The 11742-nt window shown below is 67.5% G+C and overlaps 2 protein-coding genes across 2 annotated transcripts; both read right to left on the minus strand.

Annotated features, from left to right (window-relative positions):
• Positions 1-86: 86 nt before the first annotated feature.
• On the minus strand, positions 87-3756 carry DHPS (deoxyhypusine synthase). Its single transcript, XM_088538867.1, has 9 exons — positions 3656-3756; positions 3370-3534; positions 2285-2406; positions 2106-2202; positions 1924-2010; positions 683-788; positions 500-603; positions 292-417; positions 87-188 (listed from the first exon to the last, which is right to left on the minus strand). Exons 1-9 carry the CDS (start codon positions 3656-3658, stop codon positions 99-101), a joined length of 900 nt encoding a protein of 299 aa, XP_088394993.1. The 5' UTR covers positions 3659-3756; the 3' UTR covers positions 87-98.
• A 981-nt stretch (positions 3757-4737) lies between these two features.
• Positions 4738-11550, minus strand: LOC148590570 (F-box/WD repeat-containing protein 9-like). Its single transcript, XM_088538865.1, has 11 exons — positions 11546-11550; positions 10316-10635; positions 8795-8934; positions 7263-7391; positions 7067-7179; positions 6194-6285; positions 5949-6097; positions 5736-5849; positions 5566-5655; positions 5422-5487; positions 4738-4822 (listed from the first exon to the last, which is right to left on the minus strand). The coding sequence occupies exons 1-11, from the start codon at positions 11548-11550 to the stop codon at positions 4748-4750; spliced, it is 1293 nt and encodes a 430-aa protein (XP_088394991.1). The 3' UTR covers positions 4738-4747.
• Positions 11551-11742: the final 192 nt, after the last annotated feature.

Raw genomic sequence — 11742 nt, forward strand, 5'->3', positions numbered from 1 at the left:
TGTAAGAGCGGGAGCGACGGGTGGATGGGGAGGGGGGGTCCCGCCCCCCTGCTCCGCGGGGCCCCCCGGGGGTGCTGGAATTCCGGGGGGGGGGCACCCTAGGGAGGCGGCTCCGGGAAGGATCCCGCGTTCCGGGCGAACGTCTCGGCCACGAGCAGCGGGAAAACCAGGGAGGCGTCGGCATAGACCTGCACGGGGGGACAGAACGGGGGACACGGTGACACGGAGAGGCACGCGGTGACACGGGGGGGACACACACATGTCCCTGTACCCCGGCCCCCGCGCGCCCACCTTGACCGGCGTCGCGTCCGGGCGGATTTTCCCCCAGGAAACGGCCTCGTCCGGGCGGGCGCCCGAGTCGGAGCCGTCGAACTCCTGCGCCGTGTTCACGTACACGGAGAAGTCGGCCCCGTTCCGCTGCGCGGGGAGGCAAACGGGGACACCGTGAGCGTCCCCCTGTCCCCGGGGTCCCCCCAGTGTCCCCCCGGTGTCCCCTCACCATGAGGTTGGCGTTGGCGATGTGGTGCTTCACCAGGCCCCCCCCCAGGATGATCATCCCCGTGCGCCTGGCGAAAATGGCCTGTGTGTTGATGAGGCGCAAATCTGGGGGGGCGACACGGGGACAGGGGGGCTGTGAGGGGGCCCAGGCGTCCGGGCCCCCCCGCCCCGGCCCCGTCCTCACCCTCCACGATGTCCAGCACCAGCCCCGGGCGCTTGTACGAGTGGAAGAAGATCATGTCGCCCAGGGAGCCGTCGGTGAGCGCCGGGCTCAGCACCGGGATCCCGTTCTGCAGGGGACGGCACGGCACGTGGTGACACCCCCGGGGACACAGGGACACCCCCCAGGGACAGGGTGACACCCCTGGGGACACAGGGACACCCCCAGGGATACTCCCAGGGACAGGGTGACACACCTGGGGACCCAGGGACACCACAGGGACACCCCCAGGGACACAGTGACACCCCCCAGGGCATGACAACACCCTCGGTGACACCTTCTGGGACACAGGGACACCCCCAGGGACAGGGTGACACCCCTCAGGACACAGGGGCACCCCCAGGGATACCCCCAGGGACACGGCAATACCCCCAGGGAACCCCCATGGACAGGGTGACACCCCTCAGGACACAGGGACACCACAGGGACACCCCCAAGGACACAGTGACACCCCCTGGCACATGGTGACACCCCCCAGGGCATGATGACACCCTCGGTGACACCTTCTGGGACACGGTGACATCCCCAGGGACAGGATGACACCCCTCAGGACACAGGGACACCACAGGGATACCCCCAGGGACACCCCCCAGGACATGGTGATACCCCCAGGGACAGGGTGACACGCCTGGGGTCACAGGGACACCCCCAGGGACAGGGTGACACCCCTCGGGACACAGGGACACCACAGGGATACCCCCAAGGACACAGTGACACCCCCTGGCACATGGTGACACCCCCCAGGGCATGATGACACCCTCGGTGACACCTTCTGGGACACGGTGACATCCCCAGGGACAGGGTGACATTCCTTGGAACCCGCCTGGAGATGCAGGGACACCCCTGGGGACACACTCCCAGGACACAGCGACACCCTCAGTGACACCCCCTGTGGGACACAGTGACATCCCTGGGAACAGAGTGACACCCCTAGGACACCCCCCGGGACATGGTGATACCCCCAGTGACACTTCCTGGCACATGGTGACACCCCCAGGAACACCCTCTGGCATGTGGTGATGCCCCTGGGACATCCCCCAGGACACAGTGACACCCTCAGTGACACCCTCTGGGACACAGTGACATCCCCAGGGACAAGGTGACACTCCTGGAACACCCCCTGGGACACGGTGACAGCCCCAGGGACGCGGTGACACCCCCTAGGAGACCCTGTCACCCCCCAGGGACACGGTGACACCCCCTACCTTCTGCGCCCAGTAGTAGATGGAGTCGGGGTTGTCGATCTCCTTGCCCAGCCGCGCGATCATCTTGGACGGGGTCCACTTGACGCCCTGTCACACGGCGCGGGTGACGCCACGTCCCCCCCAGCCCTGGGGACACGCTGGGGACACCGGGAAGGGCCCCGGCGTCCGGGGCAGCCGCCCACCTCCGTGTCCTGCTCCTCCGTCATCTTGTCCAGGATGGGCATCAGCCAGTCCTCGAACTTGCAGTAGTTGTCGTTGGGCACCAGCAGGTTCCCGATGCTGGGGACAGCGAGGGGACACTCAGCGGGACGTGTCCCCCCGCCCGCCGTCCCCGCGAGGGGCCCCGGCGTCCGGGCCGCACCGGTTGATGCCGCGTTCGCGCAGCTCCTGTCCCCGCAGCTCGAAGTCCCCGACGTAGGTGGGCGCCAGGCACTTGATGAGATCCTCCTCCACGCCCCCGGCCGTTGTCACCAGCACGTCCACCTGCGGGGACAGCGCGGGGACACGGTTCAGCGGGGACACCCCGAGGGGACGGGGGCAACAGGGACCTCCTGGGGGAGGGACTGGCACCTTGGGGACCTCCTAGAGGCTGGACTGGGACATGGGGACCTCCTAGAGACTGAACTGGCACCTTGGGGACATCCTAAAGACTGGGACTTTGAAAACATTGTAAAGACTGGACTGGGACAGCCTAGAGACTGACCTCGCACCTTGGGGACCTCCTAGAAACTGAAGTGGCACCTTGGGGACATCTTAGAGACAGGACTGGCCCCTTGGGGACATCCTGGGACCTTGGAGACATCCTAGAGACAGGACTGGGACCTTGGGGCCATCCTGGGACCTTGGGGACATCCTAGAGACAGGACTGGGACCTTGGGGACATCCTAGAGACTGAACTAGGACATTCTAGAGACTGAACTGGCACCTTGGGGACATTCTAGAAACTGGGACCTTGGGGACATCCTAGAGACTGGACTGGCACCTTGGGGACATCCTAGAGACTGGATTGGGACACGGGGACTTCCTAGAGACTGAACTGGCACCTTGGGGACATCCTAGAGACTGAACTGGGACATTCTAGAGACTGAACTGGCTCCTTGGGGACATTCTAGAGACTGGGTCCTTGAGGACATCCTAGAGATTGAACTGGGACCTTGGGGACATCCCAGGAACCAACAGGAACCAGGTTTGGCATACTGGGGACACAGAAACAGGGCTGGGACCTCGGGGGCCTCCTGAGACCCCCCGGTGGCATCTAGGGACTCCCAAAGACGACCCCGAGACCTTAGGAACCCCTGGGGACAAGTGGGGACCCACGTGGGGCTGGAAGTGGGTCCTTAGGGGTCCCGGGGGGAGGCAGGAGACCCTGGAAACGCCATGGCCAGAATGGGGTGTCCCAGGGGTGTCCCTCCCGCTGTCCCCAGGGTGTCCCCGCGCTGTCCCCACCATGTTGTGCTGCACCAGGTAGCGGATGCTCTCGCGCACGCCGGAGCTCACGAGGTTCGACGTGAAGCCCAGGAAGATGGTGCAGCCCGAGGGCGGCCGCGGCCAGGGGTTGAGCGCGGCGCGGGCGCGCTCCTCCGCGTCCAGCGGCTCCAGCTTGGCCGCGATCTGCGGGGGGGACGGCGGGAAGAGCGGGAATGGCGCGCGGGAAACGGGAACGGCGCGCGGGAAACGGGAACGGCGCGCGGGAAACGGGAACGGCGCGCGGGAAACGCGGCGCCCGCCTCACCATGCGCTCGATCTCCTCCACGGCCAGCGCGAAGCTCGTGGCCTGGAAGCCCGTGGTGCGGAAGGAGCGGAGCAGCGCGCCCAGGTCGGGGCCCGCCCGAGAAGTCGTAGCCGCGCACGGCCACGGCGCGCCGGGCAGGCGCGGCCGCTGCGCCGCAGCACGGCCCGCAGGGCGCCCGCGGGCGCCTCGCCGCGCGCCGCCATCACCGGCGCCGGTACCGGCACCGCGGCGCCATCGCGGGCCGCCTCTTCCGCCGTACGCGTGGGCGGCGCCATCTTGCTCCTACGCGTGGGGCCTGCGCGCCCCTTTCTTACGCCGTGCGCGTGGGCGGCGCCATCCTGCTCCGCCTCTTCCGCCGTACGGGTTGGGCGCCGCCATAGCGCGCCGCCTCTTCCGCCGTACAGGTGGGCGGCGCCATCTTGCTCCTACGCGTAGGCTCTACGCGCCCCCTTTTTATGCCGTACCGGTGGGCGGTGCCATCTTGCTCCTACGTGTGCGTTCTATGCGTCCCCTTCCTATGCTGTACGGGTGGGCGGTGCCATCTTGCTCCGCCTCTTCCGCCGCGTGCTTGGGCGCCACCTCCTTGCTCCGCCTCCTGCGCCGTACACATACGCGTCGCCATTTTGCTCCGCCTCTTCCGCCGTACAGTTGGGCGCCGCCATCTCTTGCCCCGCCCTTCCACCTTAGGGCTGCGCGGCGCCATCTTAGCCCCTGCGCGTCGCGCTACTGTATGACGTCGTCATGAGCGCGAGACGGCGGCCGCAGAGGGTCACGAAGCAGCCGGAAGCGAAGCGCTTTCAGCGGGTTCCTCCCCGCCAGACTCATCGCTTTGCAAGCCCCAAACACGCTCGTTCCCACCCCAAACCCGCGTCCCGCTGCCCCCGCGGGGACACGAGGCCGCCACCAGGCTCCACTCCAGCCAAATCCTTTTTAATGTCCCGCAAATGGGAAACGGCGCCGCCGACCTCGCCCGGGGACCTGCCGGGCCGGGCCCGACTCCTCCATCCCGGGGGGGCTCCCGGGACCCCCCGAGGGCCTCGGCGGGGCTGGGGGGCACCGCGTGTCCCCCCTCCACGCCCGGGTTGGCAGCGCTCAGCGCCGGAGCCGCCAGATCTCCACGGAGAGACCCCCGGAGGCGGCGGCCACCGTGTCCCCGGCCACGCTGATCTGGGGGACACGGGGATGAGCGGGGTGCGACGCGCACACGCGTGTGCCGGGAATGCACGTGTGTGTGCGGGGAATGCACGTGTGTGTGCTGGGAATGCATGTGTGCACACACATGTGCTGGGAATGCATATGTGCACACACACGTGTGCCGGGAATGCACGTGTGTGTGCGGGGAATGCACGTGTGTGTGCTGGGAATGCATATGTGCACACACATGTGCCGGGAATGCACGTATGCGCACACACATGTGCTGGGAATGCACGTGTGCACACACACACACACACATGCCGGGAATGCACGTGTGTGTGTGCACATATGTGCTGGGAATGCACGTGTGTGCGCACGTGTGCAAAGGAAATGCATGTGTGCACATGCATGTGAGCAGGGAAGCACACGCACACATATATGTTGGTGAGCACATACATGTGCCAGGGAGCAGGCACATGCTCACATGCATGCTGGGAAGCGCACACACGTGCACATGTGTGTGCCGGGGAGCACGTGCTTGCATATACGTGTGCTGGGGGAGCTCATGCATGTACACGTGTGTGCTGGGGAGCGCGTGCTTGCACACGCGTGTGCCCCGCGCGCTCACTCACCCCATTGAGCACGTCCTTGTGCGCCCGCGAGCAGATGGTGCGCGGAGGGTCCGTGGGAACGTGGACCTGGAAAACAGGGAAGGGGCCGTGGGCGCCGGAACGGGGGGACACGGCCGGGGGTCACGGCCACCCCCCGTCACCCACCCGCAGCGTCCGGTCCGTGGACGTGGTGTAGAGGGAGCCCAGCGAGAGCCAGAGCCCCGTGACCTGCGAGCGGTGCCCGACGTCGAATTGCTGCGGGAAGAGCCGGAGCCTCCGTATCCCGATCCCGGCCTCGCTCCGGAGCCGTCGGACACGGCGGCGGCTTTCCCTACCCGCACGGGCTGGAAGCTGCCGGCTCCGTTCTCGAAGACGTGGACGCGGCCCTGGTTGTCGCCCGCCCACAGCTGCGCGTCCCGGTAGCACATGCACAGCAGGTAGCCGTCCAGCTGGGAAACAGGCCGGGAAGCACCGGGAAGCGCCGGGAAGAAGGGCGGATCCGGGCTCGGCGGTGCCCCCCGGATGCGGAGCCCTCCCATTCCCGGTACCTGGAGCCGCTGCAGGACGCGGTCGGCGCGCCGGTCGAACACCACGAGGCTCCGGTCCTCGCTGGCCGACAGCACGAGCCGCTCGTCGGCGGCCACGGCCAGGACGGCGCTGCCGTGCGGCCGGTGGCTCCGCACCAGGGCCTGGGCGGCTGCGGCGGCGGCGCCGTGAGCGGCGGCCGGGAACGGATCCGCGTTCCGGAGCCGGATCCGCGCTCCGGAGCCGCCCTCCCGCGCGCGGGACCCACCGCGCGGGTCGTAGAGCGTCACCGTCTTGTCGTAGGTGCCGGTGACGAGGACGTCGGGCTGGTAGGACAGGCAGAGCACGGCCGCCTTCTCCCTGCGGGCGGACACGGGGCGCTCCGAGGAGCCGGGAGCGCTCCCAGGAGCCAGGAGTGCTCCGGGAAGCTGGGATTGAGGAGCCAGGAGTGCTCCGGGAAGCTGGGATTGCTCCGGAGAGCCGGGATCTCTCCAGAAAGTTGGGATTGCTCCGGGAAGCTGGGATTGAGGAGCCAGGAGTGCTCCGGGAAGCTGGGATTGCTCCGGAGAGCTGGGATCTCTCCAGAGAGTCAGGATTGCTCCAGGGAGCTGGGATTGCTCCAAGGAGCCAGGAGTGCTCCGGGAGTCTGGGATTGCTCCCGAGAGCTGGGATCTCTCCAGACAGTCGGGATTGCTCCGGAGAGCTGGGATCTCTCCAGAAAGTTGGGATTGCTCCAGGGAGCTGGGATTGAGGAGCCAGGAGTGCTCCGGGAAGCTGGGATTGCTCTGGGAATCTGGGATTGCTCCGGAGAGCTGGGATCGTTCTGGAGAGCCGGGATCGTTCTGGAGAGCCGGGAGGGCTCGGGGGAGCTGGGAGCGCTCTGGAGAACTGGGATCGCTCCAGGGAGCCGGGATTGCTCCAGGGAGCCGGGATTGCTCTGGAGAACCAGGATCTCTCCACGGAGTCGGGATCGCTCCAAGGAGCCAGGATCGCTCTGGAGAGCTGGAATTGCTCCAGGGAGCCAGGATCACTCTGAGGAGCCGGGATCACTCCAAAGAGCTGGGATTGCTCTGAGGAGCCGGGATCCAGCCAGGATGGCTCCAGGGAGCCGGGATCGCTCCGGGGAGCCCCATCCCGCTACCTGATCTCCCCGAACTGCTGCCCCTCGGCCTCCATGTCCCAGAGCTTCACGGTGCTGTCCCAGGAGCCGGAGCAGACCTTGGTGTCCCTGGAAGCCAAGGCCCAGACCCAGCCCTGGGAGCGGGACCCGGAGCTGCCGGGGCGGCCCGCGGGCCATTCCCGTTCCCGTTCCCGGCGGGAATGCCGGCGCCGCCCACCTTGTGCGTCCCGGAGCGCCCGGCGCCCAGCGACCGGACCAGCACCTCGCCGGGGGGGCGGCCCAGGCGCCGCAGGTCCCACACGTTGACGTTCCGGTCGCGGGAGCCGGAGACGCACACGGAGCCGCCCTGGGGGGGCGGGAATGGGCTGGGGGGGGGGGCTCCGCGTTTTGGGGTGATTTGGAAGGTTTCGGGGAGGCGATTTGGGGATCCGAGGGGGAGATGAGGGGGTAGGGGTATTTGGGGGGGTGTAAGTGGTATTTGGGGGTATAAGGGGGTATTTGGGGGGTGTGTAAGGGATTTTGGGGGTATTTGGGGGGTGTAAGTGGTATTTGGGGGTATAAGGGGGTATTTGGGGGGTGTGTAAGGGATTTGGGGGGTGTAAGTAGTATTTGGAGGTATAAGAAGATATTTGGGGGGTGTGTAAGGGATTTTGGGGGTATTTGGGGGGGTGTAAGTAGTATTTGGGGGTATAAGGAGATATTTGGGGGGTTTGTAAGTGATTTTGGGGGTATTTTGGGGGTGCAAGAGGTATTTGGGGGTATCTGGGGGTGCAGGGGGTTATTTGGGGGGTGTAGGGGGTATTTTGGGGATAAAATGGGGTATTTGGGAAGTGTAGGGGAGTACTTGGGGGTATAAGGTGGTATTTTGGGGGTGTAGGGGGTGTTTGGGGGTTATAAGGGGATATTTGGGGTGTGTGTAAGGGATTTTGGGGGTATTTTGGGGGTGCAAGAGGTATTTGGGGGTATCTGAGGGTGCAGGGGGTGATTTGGGGGGGCGTAGGGGGTATTTTGGGGATATAAGGGGGTATTTGGGAAGTGTAGGGGAGTACTTGGGGGTATAAGGGGGTATTTTGGGGGTGTAGGGGATATTTCGGGTTTATAAGGGGATATTTGGGAGGTCTTTGGGGGTATTTGGGGACATAGGGGGGTGTTCGGGGGAGCCGGGGGGTATTTGGGGGTACAGGGGAGTGTTTGGGGGTATTTGGGGGGATGCAAGGGAGTGTTTGGGGGCCTAGGGGGGTGTTTGGGGGTGCTTAGGGCATGGGGGGGTATTTGGGGGTATAGGGGGCTATTTGGGCCTATAGGGGGGTATCTGGGGGGTACAGGGGGGTATTCGGGGGCACAGGGGGCTGTTTGGGGGTATTTGGGGGCACAGGGGGGTGTTTGGGGGAATTTGAGAGCACAGGGGGGTGTTTGGGGGCTATTTGGGGGGTATTTGGGGGCACAGGAGAGGGCATTTGGGGGTGCAGAGGGGGTATTTGGGGGCTGTTTGGGGGTATTTGGGACACGAGGGGTGTTTGGGGGCTATTTGGGGGTATTGAGGGCACAGGGGAGTATTTGGGGGCACAAGGGGCTGTCTGGGGGTATTTGGGGGCACAGGGGGGTGTTTGGGGGTATTTGAGGGCACAGGGGGGTATTTGGGGGCACAGGGGGGTATTTGGGGGCTGTTTGGGGGCACAGGAGGGTGTTTGGGGATATTTGGGGGTATTTGGGGGCACAGGGGGGTATTTTGGGGGTGTCGGGGCCCACCTGCAGCAGCAGCACCGAGTCCACGGCCGCGAAGTGGCCCTCGTCCAGGCTGAAGGGCTCCATGGCGGCGCCGTCGGCCGCCCAGCGCCGCAGCTGCTCCTCCAGCTCCGCGCAGGCCCGCGGCCACGGGAACAGCGGCCCTGCGGGACCGCGACGGGGACGGGGGCGTCACGGGGGACACGGGGGGACACGGAGGGACCGGGGGGCATGGGGGGACACGGGAACAGCGGCCCTGCGGGACCGCGACGGGGATGGGGGGCGTCACGGGGGGACACGGGGGGACAGGGGGGACACGGGGGGACCGGGGGGGGATAGGGTCACGGGGGGACAGGGGGGCATGGGGGGACACGGGGACACTGGGGGGACAGTGTCACGGGGGGACACGGGGACACCAGGGGGACATGGGGACACCGGGGGGCAGAGGGGGACAGGGGGGCACGGGGGGACACGGGGACACCAGCCCTGCGGAACGGGATGGGGGACGTCACGGGGGGACACGGGGACACCGGGGGGACATGGGGACACTGGGGGGCACAGGGTCATGGGGGGACATGGGTGGCCCTTGGGGGACGCTGTCACGGGGGGACACGGGGACACTGGGGGGAAACGGGGACACCGGGGGGGCATAGGGTCACTGGGGGCATGGGGGGACATGGGGACACCGGGGGACGGTGTCACAGGGGGCGCGGGGGGACACGGGGGGACACAGGGACACCAGGGGGACGGCGTCACAGGGGGCGCGTGGGGACACAAGGGCACCGGGGCGGACATGGGGACACCAGGGGACACAGGGGCACTGGGGGGACACAGGGGGCATGGGGAGATACGGGGGGACACCGGGACATGGCGTCACAGGGGGCATGTGGGGACACAAGGGCACCGGGGCGGACATGGGGACACCAGGGGGACACGGGTGGCCCTGGGGGGGAGCTGGCATGGGGGCAGGAGGGGGGACATGGGCATGGGGGACACGGGAGGGTGGCAGCGGGGGCGGGAGGGGGGTGACAAGCACGTGGGTGTCCCCGTGTCGCAGTGTCCCCATGGGGGTGGCACGTGCAGGTGTCCCCATGTTGTGGTGTCCCCATGGAGGGGGTGGCGTGCGGAGGTGTCCCCATGTCGCAGTGTCTCCCGTCCTGGTGTCCCCGTGTCCCGGTGTCCCCATGGGGGTGACACGTGCAGGTGTCCCCGTGTTGCAGTGCCCCCATCCCAGCGTCCCCGTCCTAGTGTCCCTGTCCCGGCATCCCCATCGTGGTGTCCCCATGTCCTGGTGTCCCCATCCCGGTGTCCCCGTCCCCCGGTGTCCCCATCCCGGTGTCCCCCTGTCCCGGTGTCCCCGTCCCTGTGTTCCCATCCTGCTGTCCCCGTGTCCCCGGCGTCCCCATCCGGGTGTCCCCGTCCTGGCGTCCCCATCCTGGTGTCCCTGTCCCGGCATCCCCATCGTGGTGTCCCCCATGTCCTGGTGTCCCCGTCCCAGTGTCCCCGTCCCGGTGTCCCCGTCCCCCGGTGTCCCCGTCCCCGCACCGGGCAGCAGCGGGAAGGGCTCCCGCAGGCGCCGCCGCAGCCGCAGCCTCCAGGGCCCGGCGTCGCCCGCCAGCGCCCGCAGCGCGCGGCACACGCGGGGCAGCACGGCCAGCGCCTCGCGCGCCTCCAGGAACGAGCAGATCCGCAGCAGCAGCTCCCGCGGCAGCGACAGCAGCGCCGGCCCCGCCGCGGCCGCGGCCCCGGGGGTGGCACCGGGGGCGGCACCGGGGGTGGCACCGGGGGGCGCCCTCGGCCTCAGCGGCGGCGGCGGCTTCGGGCGCCGGGGGCGGCTCCGGGGCGGCGGGGGGCCGCCTCCATGGCTGGGGGGGGGGCACAAACGGGAGCGGGGGGGTTTAACGGGCTCCCCGTCCCCAAACGGGGGGCGGCGGCACCGGCAACGCCCCCCATGCGCCCCCCTCCCCTCCGGAATCCTCCGCCCATCACGAGCCCCCCCAGCGCCGTCACCGGGACCCCCCCACCCCAACCCCGTTACAGGAAGTCCCCCCGCGTTACCGGGACAACCGCCCCCCCCCGCCCCACCCTTACCGGGGCGCCGCCCGGCCCCGTCGCGTCCCGTCGCCAAGGCCACGCCGGGATCCGCTTCCGGCGCGCGCGCGCGGTGACGCCGCGAGCGCCACGTGACCCGCCGCGCGCCCGGCAAAGCGAGCGGCGCTCGGCGCCAGCGTCACGGTGACGTCAGCGGGCGGCACCGGAAGCGGCTGAGGCGGCGGCGGGGAGGGAAACGCGCGCGCCGCGGTGCGCCCGGTAAAGCGGCCCCCCCCCCCGCTCCCCGAGCCGCGCTGCGAGGTTCCGCCCCCTCTTTCCCCCCCGCCTCCGGTAACGGCGACAAAATAAAGGGGGAGGCGACAGCGACGATTCACGGAGCTTCATTAACGACCGGGAAAGAGCCGCGCCCGCCGCGCCCCCCTCCCTCCCCGCGTCCCTCCCCGCGCCCCCCGGCCCCGGCCCGCGGCACCGGGACCCTCCCGCCCCCCTCAGGAAACGGTTAGAAAACAACCGGAAAAGCAAAACAAAACAGAATAAAATAACAAAATAAAAATAAAATAAAATAAAATAAAATAAAATAAAATAAAATAAAATAAAATAAAATAAAATACGCTAAAAAACATAAAACTCCCGGAGATGCGGATGATGCCGCTCTCCCCCGCCCCCCCGCCGGGCCCCCCTTCCACCCGGGGGGGGGGCAATAAAATATCTTTATAGACCGGCCCCATGTGGACCCCGGGGGGGGGGGGTCCACTGCGTTTTTAACCCTTTTGGCCCCTTTTTGCCCCAATTTGCGGCTCGTTTGACCCCAGGGTGGGGGTTGGTGCTGCCATAGAGGTTGTGCCCCCCCCACACTGGTGACAAGGGGGGGGGGTGACAAGGAAGGGGGGTGACAGGTTAATTCCCCCCTCCCCCCCACA

This window comes from Tinamus guttatus, unplaced genomic scaffold, assembly GCF_059628265.1.
Source record: "Tinamus guttatus ecotype Peru unplaced genomic scaffold, ASM5962826v1 Tinamus_guttatus_pri_ptg001247l, whole genome shotgun sequence".
Classification (NCBI taxonomy): domain Eukaryota; kingdom Metazoa; phylum Chordata; class Aves; order Tinamiformes; family Tinamidae; genus Tinamus; species Tinamus guttatus.

What these genes read in the sequence shown, in the direction of transcription:
- DHPS (XM_088538867.1), bottom strand. An exon ending in TCTACTACTGGGCGCAGAAG is followed by an intron (nt 789 to 1,923) that starts GTAGGGGGTGTC and finishes CGTCCCCTGCAG; the next exon opens with AACGGGATCCCGGTGCTGAG. An exon ending in GGTGCTGGACATCGTGGAGG is followed by an intron (nt 604 to 682) that starts GTGAGGACGGGG and finishes TCGCCCCCCCAG; the next exon opens with ATTTGCGCCTCATCAACACA.
- LOC148590570 (XM_088538865.1), bottom strand. An exon ending in ACTCGGTGCTGCTGCTGCAG is followed by an intron (nt 7,392 to 8,794) that starts GTGGGCCCCGAC and finishes CCGCCCCCCCAG; the next exon opens with GGCGGCTCCGTGTGCGTCTC. An exon ending in GCAGCTTCCAGCCCGTGCGG is followed by an intron (nt 5,656 to 5,735) that starts GTAGGGAAAGCC and finishes CTCTTCCCGCAG; the next exon opens with CAATTCGACGTCGGGCACCG.